The sequence below is a fragment of the Pocillopora verrucosa genome, chromosome 8 (assembly GCF_036669915.1).
Source record: "Pocillopora verrucosa isolate sample1 chromosome 8, ASM3666991v2, whole genome shotgun sequence".
NCBI classification, from domain to species: Eukaryota; Metazoa; Cnidaria; class Anthozoa; order Scleractinia; family Pocilloporidae; genus Pocillopora; species Pocillopora verrucosa.
This window is the reverse complement of record NC_089319.1, coordinates 463,545-477,616: the sequence shown is the minus strand read 5'-3', so window position 1 is coordinate 477,616 and position 14,072 is coordinate 463,545. Positions and strand designations below refer to the sequence as shown.

General features: G+C 38.3%; 1 protein-coding gene across 3 annotated transcripts; it reads left to right on the top strand.

The window, feature by feature from the left end:
* The first annotated feature begins 112 nt into the window (after positions 1–112).
* LOC131785806 (cilia- and flagella-associated protein 337) lies at positions 113–14,067 on the top strand. Of its 3 annotated transcripts, XM_066170970.1 has the most exons (25): positions 113–329; positions 657–904; positions 1,285–1,340; positions 3,875–4,160; positions 4,275–4,421; positions 4,664–4,723; positions 4,929–5,160; positions 5,245–5,291; positions 5,526–5,663; positions 6,016–6,207; positions 6,865–7,056; positions 7,150–7,569; positions 7,966–8,115; positions 8,573–8,623; positions 8,745–8,878; positions 8,975–9,022; positions 9,142–9,287; positions 9,386–9,543; positions 9,752–9,961; positions 10,071–10,117; positions 10,212–10,240; positions 10,502–10,640; positions 11,162–11,327; positions 11,830–11,982; positions 12,468–14,067. In XM_066170970.1, the coding sequence occupies exons 2-25, from the start codon at positions 695–697 to the stop codon at positions 12,675–12,677; spliced, it is 3,621 nt and encodes a 1,206-aa protein (XP_066027067.1). In that variant the 5' UTR covers positions 113–329; positions 657–694; the 3' UTR covers positions 12,678–14,067. The 3 variants fall into 3 exon arrangements, with proteins under 3 accessions (XP_066027067.1, XP_066027069.1, XP_066027068.1); XM_066170972.1 differs by lacking the exons at positions 113–329; positions 657–904 and adding an exon at positions 917–1,140; XM_066170971.1 differs by lacking the exons at positions 113–329; positions 657–904; positions 1,285–1,340 and adding an exon at positions 1,877–2,778.
* The last annotated feature ends 5 nt before the right edge of the window (positions 14,068–14,072 follow it).

The window sequence follows — 14,072 nt, the reverse complement described above, 5'->3', positions numbered from 1 at the left end:
CGGCTTAGTTTGATTGACAACCAGTCAATCATAATACGATTATTCCGTTCTTTGTAATTTGGTTTAATTGCCTTTTTATGCTATTCAATTTAATTCACCGAGTGGTCCATGATATAAGGTGCTATCAAAATACACTTGGAACGTTTAGGGAAGTTCTTGCAGAATTAGAGTTTTACGGAGAGGTCCCGGAAAAGGAAATGATGTGAAGCTATGTAGAGTTGCAAAGACGACGACAGAATTAAAAAATATGAAAGTTGCTCATCCAAATCAAAGCGCAGCTGCGGCATTTTTCACCAAGTCACCAACTTCCACCAGCAGGGATCGAAGAGGTATGTAAACTTAACACTTAGGAGATATCACTTACTCCTCGAAGAAGTGGCATTTTTTCAATAACAATTAACTGGCATCTTGATGATGCTCCTTAAAGTGATCCTGTTAAATTTGCAATTGGTGGAAGACCGACCAAAATAGGCTGTCGGCTTTCTTTCAAAATTTAGCGTTCGCTTAGCTTAGGAAAGCAGTTCAGTAAATTTGAAATATCGAATCTAAGGTAATAGTGTTAATGAATGTTTTCTCTGGAGCAGCGAATCTTCTGGATGTTTATAGGCGACATTTACAGACAGAAATGTTTTGTACTCAGTTTGCATTATTTTCAGGGTTGTTTTGAGAACAAAGATACTCGAAACGTTATATCATGCCTAAGAAGTCTGTAACCCAGGAAACAACCCCTGCGGGTATGTCGTTCCTTCAGATTCCTGGGACGTCGTCTACAGCCGAAAGCGTGTCCGAAAATTCTCGAGATGGTTCGGCAGTGTCTTCGCTGAAGTCTGCTTCGATACACTTTTCAACAACAGTACGAATGCTTGCTCCAGTTATATGGTCGCGAATACAGTCCCGGAGAGCGGTTTGTTATTGTTTTTGGGTTTTAACGTTTTATGAACAGCATTGAAAGATATTTTGTGGTTTAATGTGGACTTTGGTGACTGTTACGGTTTGGATGACCCGCTTTGAGGCAGTGTGTGACGCTATGTTGTCAAAACAATCTCACAAACTGATGTTAACTGCTGAACAAGTCCACCAACAATTTATCAATCATCCCCTTTTTTGTTAAAGTTCAAGCACGTAGTTGAGACTAGGCAGGTATTAATATTTGAAGGCGCCACAAATTTGCTTGTTTTAGTAATTACCTTGGACACGATTAGAATGTGAAGAACGATAAGCTTCTTGAGGAACGCATGATTTTTTATTCGGTTTCCACATCTTGTTTTTATTTTATTTTTTCAGAAATCAGTGGCCTTCACCACCCCTGTTTCTTTCCACACAAATGATTCTTCAAACGAGTAAGATATGATGTTTCTTTTTCGATTATGGTACGGGAATTTAAAAAGAACGTAACTTAATTCAATCAATTCATTAGTAACAAGATATTAGGAATCTAAATTGCAAGAAAAAAGTCTTTCTCCTGTCCCGTGGTGGTTTATGAGGGTTCACCCACCCTTCTCACAAGACTTGTGAGTTTTCCATGAAAGAACAATTTTGGTTAGTTTGGTTTGATTGTTTGACAACTGACAATGCAGTCAAATAGTGTGTCACTTGGTTTCATTTAACTGTTTAATCTAAGATTGAATGACTGTTGGATAATAGCCTGAGTGGAGGGGAGAGGGGAGGTGGTGGTTTGTTAAGAATACAAATAAGTAAAGATTTTGTGAATACACCAAAAAGGAACTGGTGCTTGTTATCAGATGTGACTTTTTGTTTGGCTAATTTTGATGACTTCCCTTAGCTTTGATATCAACATGAAAGGACTTACATGTAAATCTTAAAGCACAGATTCAAATTTATCTCTTTGAAAAGGATGATGTATTTCATACAGTGGACATGCAACCATTCATAAGGGAAAATTTACCCATGCAACCATTTTCAACCAGAAGAAGATGTACAGGGTATAAGTGCAAGACAGACAAAATATGATTAAAAGCACATTTCCAGTTTAGGAGATTAAAATATTTAGTAAAGACAACCATGTTGATATCAGAAAGTTAATCAATACCTAGCTGATTCTGGAAAAATATTTGTGTGTGTGTGTGTTCTGAAAATGTGAGAGATGAAAGAGTGACGCTTAAAAAGAGATGAAAAAATAATTTGTCTTATTGTCTTTTTTTAATATGAGAGGTTTTAAGTTAGTGGTGGATAAATGTAGTCCTACTTGTAATAATGAAGTTTATTATGTTTGACAATTGTGCATTGATGTGGAACATAGTCAGAGTGTCTGTAATTACATTTTGCATGTAAGATTGAAGTTTAAAAACTTGCCTTTCTGAAAAAATATTTTGTTTGGACCAGTGTTAAATTGTGACATAAAGTATTCCTTTGATTTTCCTTCAGTAATCTTCCAATTTGTTGACTTATCTTTTGTTTTATTCATTGTTCAACTGCCCTTTGTCTTTTTTTAAGTCTCTGAAAACCATTTAATTACCTATGCAAATTTCAACAGAAGTCAATTTTGTAGTCATTCAAGTGTGACCATTGAAGTTGGTTAATACCATGGCTACCTACGCCAGACTACAAAAAGATTTTATGATACTTGAGAATGATTTTCACACATGGTCTAATTAATGTAGAGAGGTTATTCATCAAAGTTCTGAAATTGTGTCTGAAGAACACAAGTTAGTTCTCAAAGAAACATCAGGGATATTAACAAGATCATAACATGGGATTACACATACAAACAAAAAACTGTTATTAAAACCGTTGGTCTAAAGAAGGAATGGGTACAAGGTAGGAAAGATTTAAAGAAATCTTAAAGAGTTTTTGCTCAATTTTCTTACCTTTTTAAGTTTCTTGTGAACAGCATAGTTTCATAAAGCTGAAATTATGATGTAGATTTACAACTGATATCTATCATGGCATGCAGAGATGTTAATTATGTTTGTCAGTTATCATTATTACATAGCAGCTTTTTATATTTACTAAACAAACTTTTAAATAATACTGAGTATTTTTGGCCTTCTCTGTGAAGGACTTGATCATTTTTTATTACCTTGGAGGCATTTAAAATGTTTAAAATGATATAAAAACTAAGGATGCAATGTTATGACACGTGTTTCTTGTCTCACTCTATTAAAATTATTTGTTTTTGAAAAATGACTTGGTTGTCAAATAGGACTCTGACTCCCCAACTTTTCCTGTGGGTACATGGTATATGGTACATGTTATTATGGTCAAGTCGTATCTATGTTAAGTCAATTGAACCTACATTAGGTTTTGGCATATTTTATATTAAATTCACTTGTATTCCATGAGTAGAACAGGAATAGCTACAAGCAGCATCTTGTTACTACATTGCATATTCAACATTTTACTCATAACTGTTTAGCTGATAGCCTGTTCCAGTCTTTCAGCCTGCAAAACAGAGAAAAATGGTAAATGGCACAGTTCTAGCAGCATAGAAAACAGGAGGAAGGCACCTCCCTTGTTTTATTGCTCCTTTGCTACTACTGCACTGTTCACTATCAGGCTTCATCTTAGTGAACTCCTGGAACAGGCTATATAACTCTTCATCACAGTTGCTTGCATCCTATCAATTGCTCTGAAGATAAATGACAAAGAGAAATGGAAACTATTGATCATGTCCAGCTAATGTTGTATGATTTGTTTTTGATAAGAATACACTGCTTGGTCAGCCTAACTCCACTTTGCTTTGATCAAGGGCTAATTTTCAGAACATCAGATTTTTAAAATTAGCTAAATTTGCTTGTCTGTGTTCATCAACTTATAGTTGATAGTTAACCAAGTGCTACCCACCCCTCTTCCCCTTGCTCCTGCTTAAGAGTAATTTTTCAATTTGAGATACATTGTACACTTTGAAACATAGCAATACCAAGGGCCTGGGGCCCCTGCGGTTGGAGGAAGAATTGGACATCCAACACCTTGAGACTCTGATGTTCAAGTTTAAGACACACGTTCCTGACAAGGTGGAACTCAAGAAATGGCTGACGAGGCGAGGATCAGAATACAGAGACCAGAGCAGATTTCATTCTGCAGGGTTAATGACACAGGAAGAATTTCATGAAATGCTGGCAGATTTATTAGAAGTTGAGACATGGGACAGTCATAAGGTGGCATTATTTGAGAAGGAGATAGGGACATTATTCAAAAAGGTACACAGTACTATTTGATACAAGTTGAAAAATAATATAGTCATTTAATGTGACCAAGTATTCATTAATATAGTTATTTACCATTGTCAAATATGTTCTTTCTACTGTATATAGGTTGATATTGCGTCTGATGACCTTGTTGACTGGGATGAATTCTGTACTTATCTGATGCTTCAGTTTGAGGAGAATGACCAAGCCACAAAAGTCAATGGGAATACTTTTATTCCAAAGCCAAATATTGTTAGGATAGATTATAACAAGGTATATTTAAAACACATAATTGTGAAGGCTACAGGTTTTGATTAATGGTGTAAGTGACTCATGAATGTTATGCTTCTGGCTGCAGACAAACTGCTGATTAGTCGTACATAATTGAACCTATATTCAGAGATAAATATTTCATCTAGGTTTAAATAAATTGTACAATGTTTAGACCTGTTACTCAATACTCTTCTGTGTCATTACTGTTCCCTATTAATTGAAATGCTTTATTCCTTTATCAGGAAACAACAACAAAAATTCTCACAGATTTTAATCCTATGAGATATGTAACAGTTAGTAAGGTATGACACAAATATAAATACAATTTGTACCTGATTTATGTTTCAGTTTTATCAGTTTCTTTGTTGCTAGAATAAATCACTGAATAGTTAAGAAAAAAAATTTTGGTAGTCTTTGTGTACAATTTTCAAATGTGTGTGGGAAAGATGCCACCTCATCCACATGGTCAAGGTCAATAATTAATTTTTTAGTAATCATTGTCTTTAGGAAGGAATTATTGGTGTCTGGAGTACAGAACTGGACCTTCAAAGGAAAATTGAAATGGAGCATAATAACTCTGAGGCTGAGCGAACTTCCAACAAGAGACACATCAAGATGTGGGTTACAGATGCTGTTGCTATGCCCAACGTGCATAAAATGGCTCTGTCTACCACAAACAGAGACATCCATTTTTATGATATGTCCACACCAATTTACACACCACAATTTCATCTTTGTGGTGAGCTATTTGAATTGTTAATTTTGGTAATAATCCAGTAAAATAATTGTGTCTTTTAACACCCTGTCTATCCATTATTTTCAGCTCTGGGAAACGTGGTTCTCTGTCTTGATTATTGTTACAACAAGAAAGTAAGTTTATTTGTAGCTGTTACAAATAAATTTCAGCAATCAAAGTTTTAAAAATAACAGTTTTAAAGAATTAAGTTTACAAACTTGTAGATGATAACAATTCCAGTGTAAAGGATGAGAGGGAATATGGCATAGAGGGAGGGGGGTAGGTTGGGTAAGTATTCTTACTCCATCTGGTTATTTTACAAGTGTAAAAATTATTATAGTGTTGATGTAAGCATTTACTATCTACAGCTTCCTGCTGGCAAGTCAATGCTTTTTCTTGGAATGGACAATGGCGTAATCTTGTTCCTTGTGTTCTCTACACCTCTCAAAGGACTGTTTGAGACTCCATTCAAAAAGACATCAGGCAGTCACCAGGTTTACCTTCAGGTTAGAACAGCTATGACATCTCTTCCCCCCCACCCCTTTCCCTCCTAACTTCTGTTTCGTGTTTTGTACATGTATGTAAAACTTAACAAGGTGTTATCACTTTGAATTATAATTCAGAGGTGGTATGAGTGAGACAGAGAGATGAGGATAATATGTACTTGATACGGACTGGGGAAAGGAAAGAATAGTCCTCCATTTTACTACTTCCCTTTTTTCATGCATTTATCTGCAGAGAGGCAAGGGGGTGGAATTTTTCAATTGGGGTATGCAACTTGGAGAGAAAGGAAGCAAGATTGGAAAGATGACGAAGTTTTCCAATGTTTACTGATGTAAGTTGTAATTTTGTTCCCAGGACCTTCCAACGCACTCTCGTTTTGTATCTTGCCACACCCTGGGGCAAGTCCATTCTGATTGGGTTAGAAGAGTGAAGTATATTCCAGCAAAGGAGTTTGTTATTTCCTGTAGCGGCAGTGGAAAAGACTCACTTGTAGTCAGAGATATCGATGATAAGAAGCGGAAAACATACACTTTTAAAGTGGCAAAGGTAAACACCATGCCTTAAAATGCATTTTTTTTTTCAAGATATCAAAATAAATTGTTTAGAGACTGTTTAATTTACAACTAAACTTGGAGGGTGAGTTTGGTGGCCACAAAGTATGAAACATGCATGTGATCTGATTTTTATATGTATCCCCTTCAACTTTCAACTTCATACATTACATTGGTACCCAAGGTGCATAAAGTCTCCTTTCGTGCGACTCTTTCTGCCGTCAACATTCTCGCTGTTGTAGGGACAAATATTCTGTCTATATCGTACTCACGCAATTGTCCATGAATTGTTCATTTCAATGTAGGTATCTCGGTTCATATTACGTATCGGTTAATACTGAACGATCCATTTGTCAGTCGGTAGCCTACGTGGCTGGCGGTTATCTGCGCTAAGAGATGAACGACAAATCGGCGAGTGTTTTAAACTATTCTCTGTCACGAACCTCTCACGGGATCGCCGCTCATAGCTTTAGCCAGCTACATAGATAGTTAGTCGGCAGTCGATTGAAAGTCGTCGATAGCTGGCCGATAAAAGGTCGTTGATCTACCGACACTCTTGCGTTAGTTAGAGCCACGCTCAAGGTGCTTGCTGAGTGTTGGAACAAGTAATTGCTTTAGGGTTAGTTGACCCTCAGGCTTTTTTTCTGGGCAGGGCGTGGAATGTTTTGACTACAGTCACAACCTAAATGTTATCTGCACCGGTGGAGTGGACCATGCTGTTCGTTTGTGGAATCCTTACGTGACAGTGAAACCTGTCGCCATTATGAAGGGACACCAGTCCTCTATCATTGACTTAGCAATCCACGAGGCTCTGGAGCAGGTCTTCAGTTATGACAAGGATGGGGTAAAAGACTCGAAGAATACTGGTGTGTTTTTACTTTTCGAATTAGCGGCATGTGTTTGAACCATTACCTTTCATTCTCATATTGAAATTTAGGTATTGAAGGCTTGGGATATCAGAGAGCAAGTCTGTCTTCAAACAATACCTGTCAGGTTCCCATTTGGCCACAGAATTCCTGAACACGGACCTTTTCCATTTCTCCTCATCACCTCACCCATCAACTCTCTTTTTATTGGGAGTAACGACTGCTTGGCAGAAATCAAAATCGTGGCAATGAGTGCAAATAAAAACGCCAAAACCACTCACTGGAGACCCCTGACTGCTGCTCTGTACAACCCTAGCATGGGTCACGTGATCACGGCCTGTGAAGGGTCTGTGGTAACATTCTGGGATCTGAACACCGGACGCCAGGCGCAACACATCTCTGAGGCACATGGCACGGAGGAGATTTCTTGCATGACAATTGATCCTTCAGGGCGGCGGCTTATGACGGGGGACAGGAGTGGTCACATTCATGTGAGTTACGCCTTGTGAAGTTTAAGACTGAACTGGCGGTTACAAAGAGAAATTTTATCTCGTTAATATGTAAACGTTGCAGCGTTCAAAGTTCCTTTGCTCAAGAATTTTAACATATCATTATGAACCGAAATATCTGGGACAATCTACTATAACTATCAAAGTTGGAGGTATTATTGGTTTTCTCTTTCCAGTTTCGATTTTTCAGTAAATCTCTGATTCAGATCAAAGGATGTTCTTATGGGCATTTCTCCTGTACTTATTTGAGATTCTGCGTTCATTTTAACAAACAGCTCCACTGGAAAACAGTACACAATTTGGAATACTTAATCGTCGATGATGTAATTTTGTAAAATACTTTATTGAGAAAAAATTTTTCCTTTTTTTGCTTCACAGGTTTGGAATGCTAGCAATGGTCATCTGTTAAACAAACTTGAACCTGTGGAGGAAAATGAAGTGACAGGAATCATATCTCTTCCAGAAAAAAGTAAAATAATTACAGTGGGATGGAATCGCAAGATTTTGGTCTACTATGATGATATGCAGGTGAAGAAAGCAAAAAAACGTTCCTTCTAGTAAACGTTTAAGAAAGCTGGTGGCGCTGTAGAATTTGATGAAATTTTTAGATACGCACATGGAAGAAAGAAGTCATTGTTGGGAAGGGAACATTTCAGTGTTCTCAATTTTAATTTGGTGAAGTCTACATACTGTTTTACATTGACTTTCCTAGCTCTTTGAAGTTCTTCGGATTTTCGTGGTATGAAGCGCGTGGAAGTAATGCCACATTTTTCTAGAGGGAATGTTACACCGTGGGAGGCTACACTAAGTATTTTGTCGGATTTTTTCTAAAAATTTGAGGTTAGAGGTTCTGTGGGGGTTAAGTCTTCTGTTCAAGAAAGCAACACAGAGGTCTTAGCAAGATCACAAACCCTAATTGTCGATCAGCAGTCGCGGTGTTTCCCACTAATGTCAACTGTTTTGATATTTTTTCTCTGTTATCTAGACGTTTTGTCTTCGACCCAACGCAGGTTGGAAAGGAGGGCAGTTGCATCAGGTATAAGAAGACAATTGTTAAAATGCAGACCAATTGTTTGAGCAGTGATTTACAAATGTAAGTTTTGCGTTTAGACTTAAGTTTCCTCCATAGCTTACTGAGCTTGCCGCTTCATCTCTAGGATGACATTTTGACCGCTGCCTACTGTCCCCCAAATTACCTTGCCACGGCAAGTTTTGACGGAGATATCATTCTTTGGGGTCTGGATCGGGAGAAGATGATTCGACGGCTGAAAAAAGGATCTGGAAGTCTGTTGTGAGTTGATTGCCTTTCGTATATTATATTTCAGTCACCTCCTTGTGTGTAATATTAACTGTTATTGTTTCTGTTTTTTCATGTTACTCTACCAAGAAAAGCCAAGATTAAAAAGCTGGGTCTTATCCAGACGAAGAAATCTTAGTAAGTCGCTGCCATGATTTATTCCTTGAACTGATTTTCACGTCGCGAAGAGAGATTTATTGTTTTCTGGCGAGTTCTTTTTCTGACGCGCTGGTTACTCTTCGTTTGCTATTTTTCAGTCAAAATAGCTGTGGTGCACCGGTTGACAAGTTGTTATTTCTTACATCAAGAGCTCAGTGGAGGACTCAGGAGAGCGCTGTTCTTGTGTCATCGGAGGCTGGTACTCTTGAGTTTTGGTGTTTTTACGGCGCAAACAGACCCATGGGTATGTACCTCAATATTTGAGGTGTTACAATTGAGACAAGTGAATCCAACAATATTTTTCCCTTTCTTCACATATCTATTGCACTTGACGTGCCACAGGAAGATATTTCGCTGCCAGTGACGAGGAAAGTACTATATTTGCCTTAACAACCGACCCCAGTAACGAGATGTTGATAACTGGTGATTCCAACGGCACCATCTCTGTGTGGGACATCAGTTCTTACTGCATTTCAAGAGCAGAAGCCATTGTTGCTCAGGTTGGTTGATCATTTTTCCAGAGGAGAGATGTATTACTAATGAAAATTTGCAAAGTAACAGGTTTTTCAAACCATTTGTGAAATTTTCGGCTTTATTAACCGATTCCATTGCCGTTTTGAATTACTTTTAATTCATCAACATGAAGAAGAGCACCGGAGCGGCGGGAAAACGATAGTTATATGACCTTTCCACAAATTTGTTCTTCAGGTTTGGTCGACAACTCAAAGAGCTGGCTCTACCGATGATAACCCAGAGGGCAAACCTCCACTACTCGCCAGTTGGCATGCGCATAAAGGCTCTGTATCCAGTGTGGAGTACATATCACGTGATAAGGGCGCTTTATTGCTTTCCGCTTCTGAGGACTGCACAGCAAGGCTGTGGACACTGAGTGGGCAATACATCGGAATGTTTGGACAGGTCATTTAATTCAGCTTTTTTTGCTTTTTATCATATCATTGGAATGAGTCATACATATGTATGCTTATCTTTTGTCAACTTTGTGATTATTACTCTTTTGTTCTTGTAGAAGAGGTTGTGGAATGTTGAAGATCCAACTTCCTACCGACTTACAGGGTGAGAAGGCTGTTGTGTCATGATCAGTATTGGTATGAAGTTCTCAATTTACTCCTTTTGCTTAATCTGTATTTGTTTTGTTTCGTTTTTGTAGTGGTCTCGAAGGAAAGGAAACCGAGGAAGGTAAAACATGACCCTAATCATGATATTATACTCAGCACGTTGTTTTACACTAACTTAGTTGCTCGATAGTGTAACTAAGACGTCAGTCTCCGATGGCTCTCGGCTTCAACTCGTCGCAGTCGAACCCTACCAAATTTCAGCAATCGAATAATGCGATGCCAACATGACAATTTATGGAAATGTCAAATATGCCTCTAAATGCCACGCAAGTTAAATCGTACAAATAAAATGTGCTAAGAGATTTTTTTGGCGTCTTTTCAGTAAAGGAAACGGACAGGAAGAAAAGTCATCTGGGCGAGATGGGTGGTTCAAATGGTGACTCACCCTCCCCTCTCAGTTTAAGTCCAGTTCAACGAGGCACCAGTCCATCAATCTCTGACCCGCCTCGGTTAAGCAGAAGGTGAGTGTTTCTTGTTCTCGGTTTATCTTGGATCGATTAAAAAATTGTCCTCTGTCATGTATTCTACATTGAGTTTGAGATTTGTTTTTGCGTTGTTACATTTTTTATTTAGAATAAGAAAGATGGTCCTTTTTTTTGGAGCTCGGTAAAAAAGTAGAGAAAGATGTTTTTTTTTCTCACAAGCGTAGGACTAAGAAACAACTCTTGAGTCCCCGTGTGGAATCGAACCTCAGACCTTCGGGTTATGCGCTCTAATGCTCTACCATTTAGTCACGGAGACTCTACGGTGAGCGAGGCCAATTTCAAAGTTCATATGAGACAAGCGTCCTGCATACTGCTAGGATCAGCAATGTCGATAGTGTCAAGTTTGTAAATGGAATACGAAAGATGGTAAATTTTTACCTCGGTAAAGAAATGATGAAAGGTGTTTTTAATATTACGTTATTAAAAACAAAATATCGTTGCAGTTTTGACTTACACGCAATCACAATGTAAATCATTCTATCTCTTACGTCATTTAGCACACCCACAACACTTCGCGAGTGCAGCTTTTTGCCAAGCATTGAAGTAGCAATGGTAGGTGAAGGTGGAAGCGAAGAGGATCCATACTCCTGGAGGAAAAATGAATACTACAGGTCCATGACCAGCTTGGTGTTGGAAAGATCCTCCAAGAATTCACAGTCGTGGGTAAGTTAGTGTTTATTAACACTGAACTCGATCTTTGTCTGGTCTCGGTTGTCAAGGCGATCTAATCGTTCAACGGGAGCTTTCCAGCTTGTTTTTTTATTGCACGTTACTTACCAATCAAATTAAACAAACAAATTAGGAACAGGATCGAACAATTTGTAGCCAACAGAGAGCTTTCCAGCTTGCTGAAGATGCAAAGAACAGAGGCTTCCCATAACTTTCTGTAGTTTAATTACGTACCTACTACTACGCTCTTGTTTAGTAGTGGGCTTTATTTGCGCTGTTCTAAGTTGATCTATACGAATCTTGAAAACGTTTTTTCGAACGATTATCGTAACACAAAGGTCAGGCCTTTTTTGGTCTTCGTTAGAGGCTGGTATGAAGGTGTGCAGTGGAAATTTGGAATTCCCAAAGCGCCAAGATACCAAACTAATGCGATCCCTGATGACAACTGAGGCCAAATTGTAACTTGTTCTGTTCTTGTCATGCATGTCTTTGTTAGTCCATCCTGGGAGATCATTACAACAAGGATTTTAGGCGCCGCATGGAGACGAGGCAATCACGAAGAGATCACGTGGGTAATGTAAACCGAAAGTTGATGTGCGGAGGAGGATTGGGAAATGCCTGTTCTCCTTTCCAAGCGCTTCATATCCCTGTAAGTTGATCTAAGAATGTGATTGATAAAAAGTTTGTTTAAAGGGAATACAGGCATGACTACTTAATTTGCAGAAAATAATATTCTTTCCTTGGTGCATGAATCTAACATGTTACAAATTTCAACTCCTACTTTTCAGAAGTTTATTAACATTTCTACAACTCTAGATAAACAAAATCTTTACCATTTTATCCGAGTCCTTCAATTTAATTTAATTACAAACCTTTCTTCAGCTGAAACCCAGTTGCGTTTTCAATGGAACGGAATGGAGGCTCTAGGCGAGGCGGCGCGAAGAGCGTGTCACGTGCAAGGGGAGGATACCTCCCCTCTCGCTCGTCAAGAGCTTGTCTCCGTTCGACTGAAAAACGCAAATAATTACGCCTGTTCTTCAGGAGATCCATCTAGGGGGCAAAAAAAAAACAGAAACAAAAGACCAAAACTAAAGGAAAGCAATAATTGCTACATATGTATTCCTCTCATAACAGGACACGAAAGAATACGAGCTACCTAAGAACATGCCAGTGACATCCCGTATGACGCATAAGACGAGCAGAGCGTCAGCAGAACCCATCTGGATGGCCGTCAGACAGAGTACATTGCCGCCATTACCAGCGCTCAAGAGATCTGACAGCTTCCTCACGATGGCGGATTCTGCTTCAGGAAACACATCGCAGTTCTCGTTTTTGGTTGAATAGGACTGAAGGAAGGCCGCAGCAAGTAGAATTCGGGACCAACAGCTTTAGTGTTGTAGTGATCGGCATCATTGCAGTTACAGAAAATCTGTTTCGTAGTTGACCATACTTCAAGAAACTTAAGGGAGAACCACTGGAGATAAGCCTCATATTTCGTGAATAAGTGGATGAACTTTGTTTAAGACTGCTTAACTCTCTTCTGCAAATGTTCTCGTAAATGCGGTCATCGCGCCAATAATAAATTATATCTCAGTTGTGGAACAGCTGGTTTATGAGTTGAAATTCATAAGGAAAATGTCGAATCAAATTTTTTAGTTGATGCTGGGCACAATACAAAAAAGTGATTGAATTAGATAAAAATTAGCACCAGCTACGAGGATAACAGTGTAAATGTGTATTATAGTTTCGCTGATTTTCAGCAACAAATCCTGGGATGTATACTTTATACGGTAAATTATATTATCTATTATGAAGTTAGATACACCGAGTGCCTTATAACAACACCACGTCCGATATTTATGTTATGAAAATGATAATAATATGAAAAGATTTCTGACTGATAACGGACTTATTTGTAAATATATATTGTATGTTATGTACTATTTAGAACGTTCGTGCAGAAATTTTTTTCAGTTATGCCAGGAGTTGAATCAGGATTCAAAACTCAAATGAAGAAATAAATAGAGCATTTAACTTTTTACAAACCATTATTTTTGTCCCAGGCTGTGGAAGAATAGCGCTAAGTTATTTCGTTTTCTTTTGTTTGTTTGTTTATTTTTTTCTTAGCAGCACCTGTACCACAGGGTAGCAATTATCACATAACCACTGTTACCGGGGTAACCTACCCAAAACTGACCAATCCGATCACAGGAAACGCACAATGAATTCAACCAAAATTGTTTATTTCTCTTTGCTTGCCTTGGTCTTAAGCACCGATAAGCACAATTGAATTTAGGTCTGCATGGAATCACTGTTCGCTTCTTGTGTTGTCATCGATGAATTTTGTTCAGTGACAGTAGTGGACCTGTAGTGCCATGTACGTTTGCAAATCACATTACCTGTTCCAGGCCTCTGGTTGATAAACAGCCGAGCGGTGGATGAGGCATAGTGAAAAGTAGGGAAAGTTCCTTCACAGAGTCTCTCAAAAAGACATTTCGAGGATGAGAGGAAGGATCTCGTGATGAAAACTTTGACAATCTGAAAACAGGTTGATATAAAACTATCGAAAGAAAACGAAGATTGTTTTATTTTACCTATCTGATGTTGAATATCCGTGAGTAGATCAAGAAGAATACGTGTAAAGCTAAGTACAAGTATTAAACTAAGGAAGTCAGCCAGTAATCGCTAGAAAATTACATGAGTATTAAAGAATTTCCACTTTTCGTTGTCAGTTTAGCA

Coding starts and splice junctions, on each gene's coding strand:
- LOC131785806 (XM_066170970.1), top strand. CDS start 695: ATGCCTAAGAAGTCTGTAACCCAGGAAACAACCCCTGCGGGTATGTCG. Junction 4,161..4,274: donor TAGGGACATTATTCAAAAAG/GTACACAGTACT, acceptor TACTGTATATAG/GTTGATATTGCGTCTGATGA. Junction 9,288..9,385: donor CGGCGCAAACAGACCCATGG/GTATGTACCTCA, acceptor GACGTGCCACAG/GAAGATATTTCGCTGCCAGT.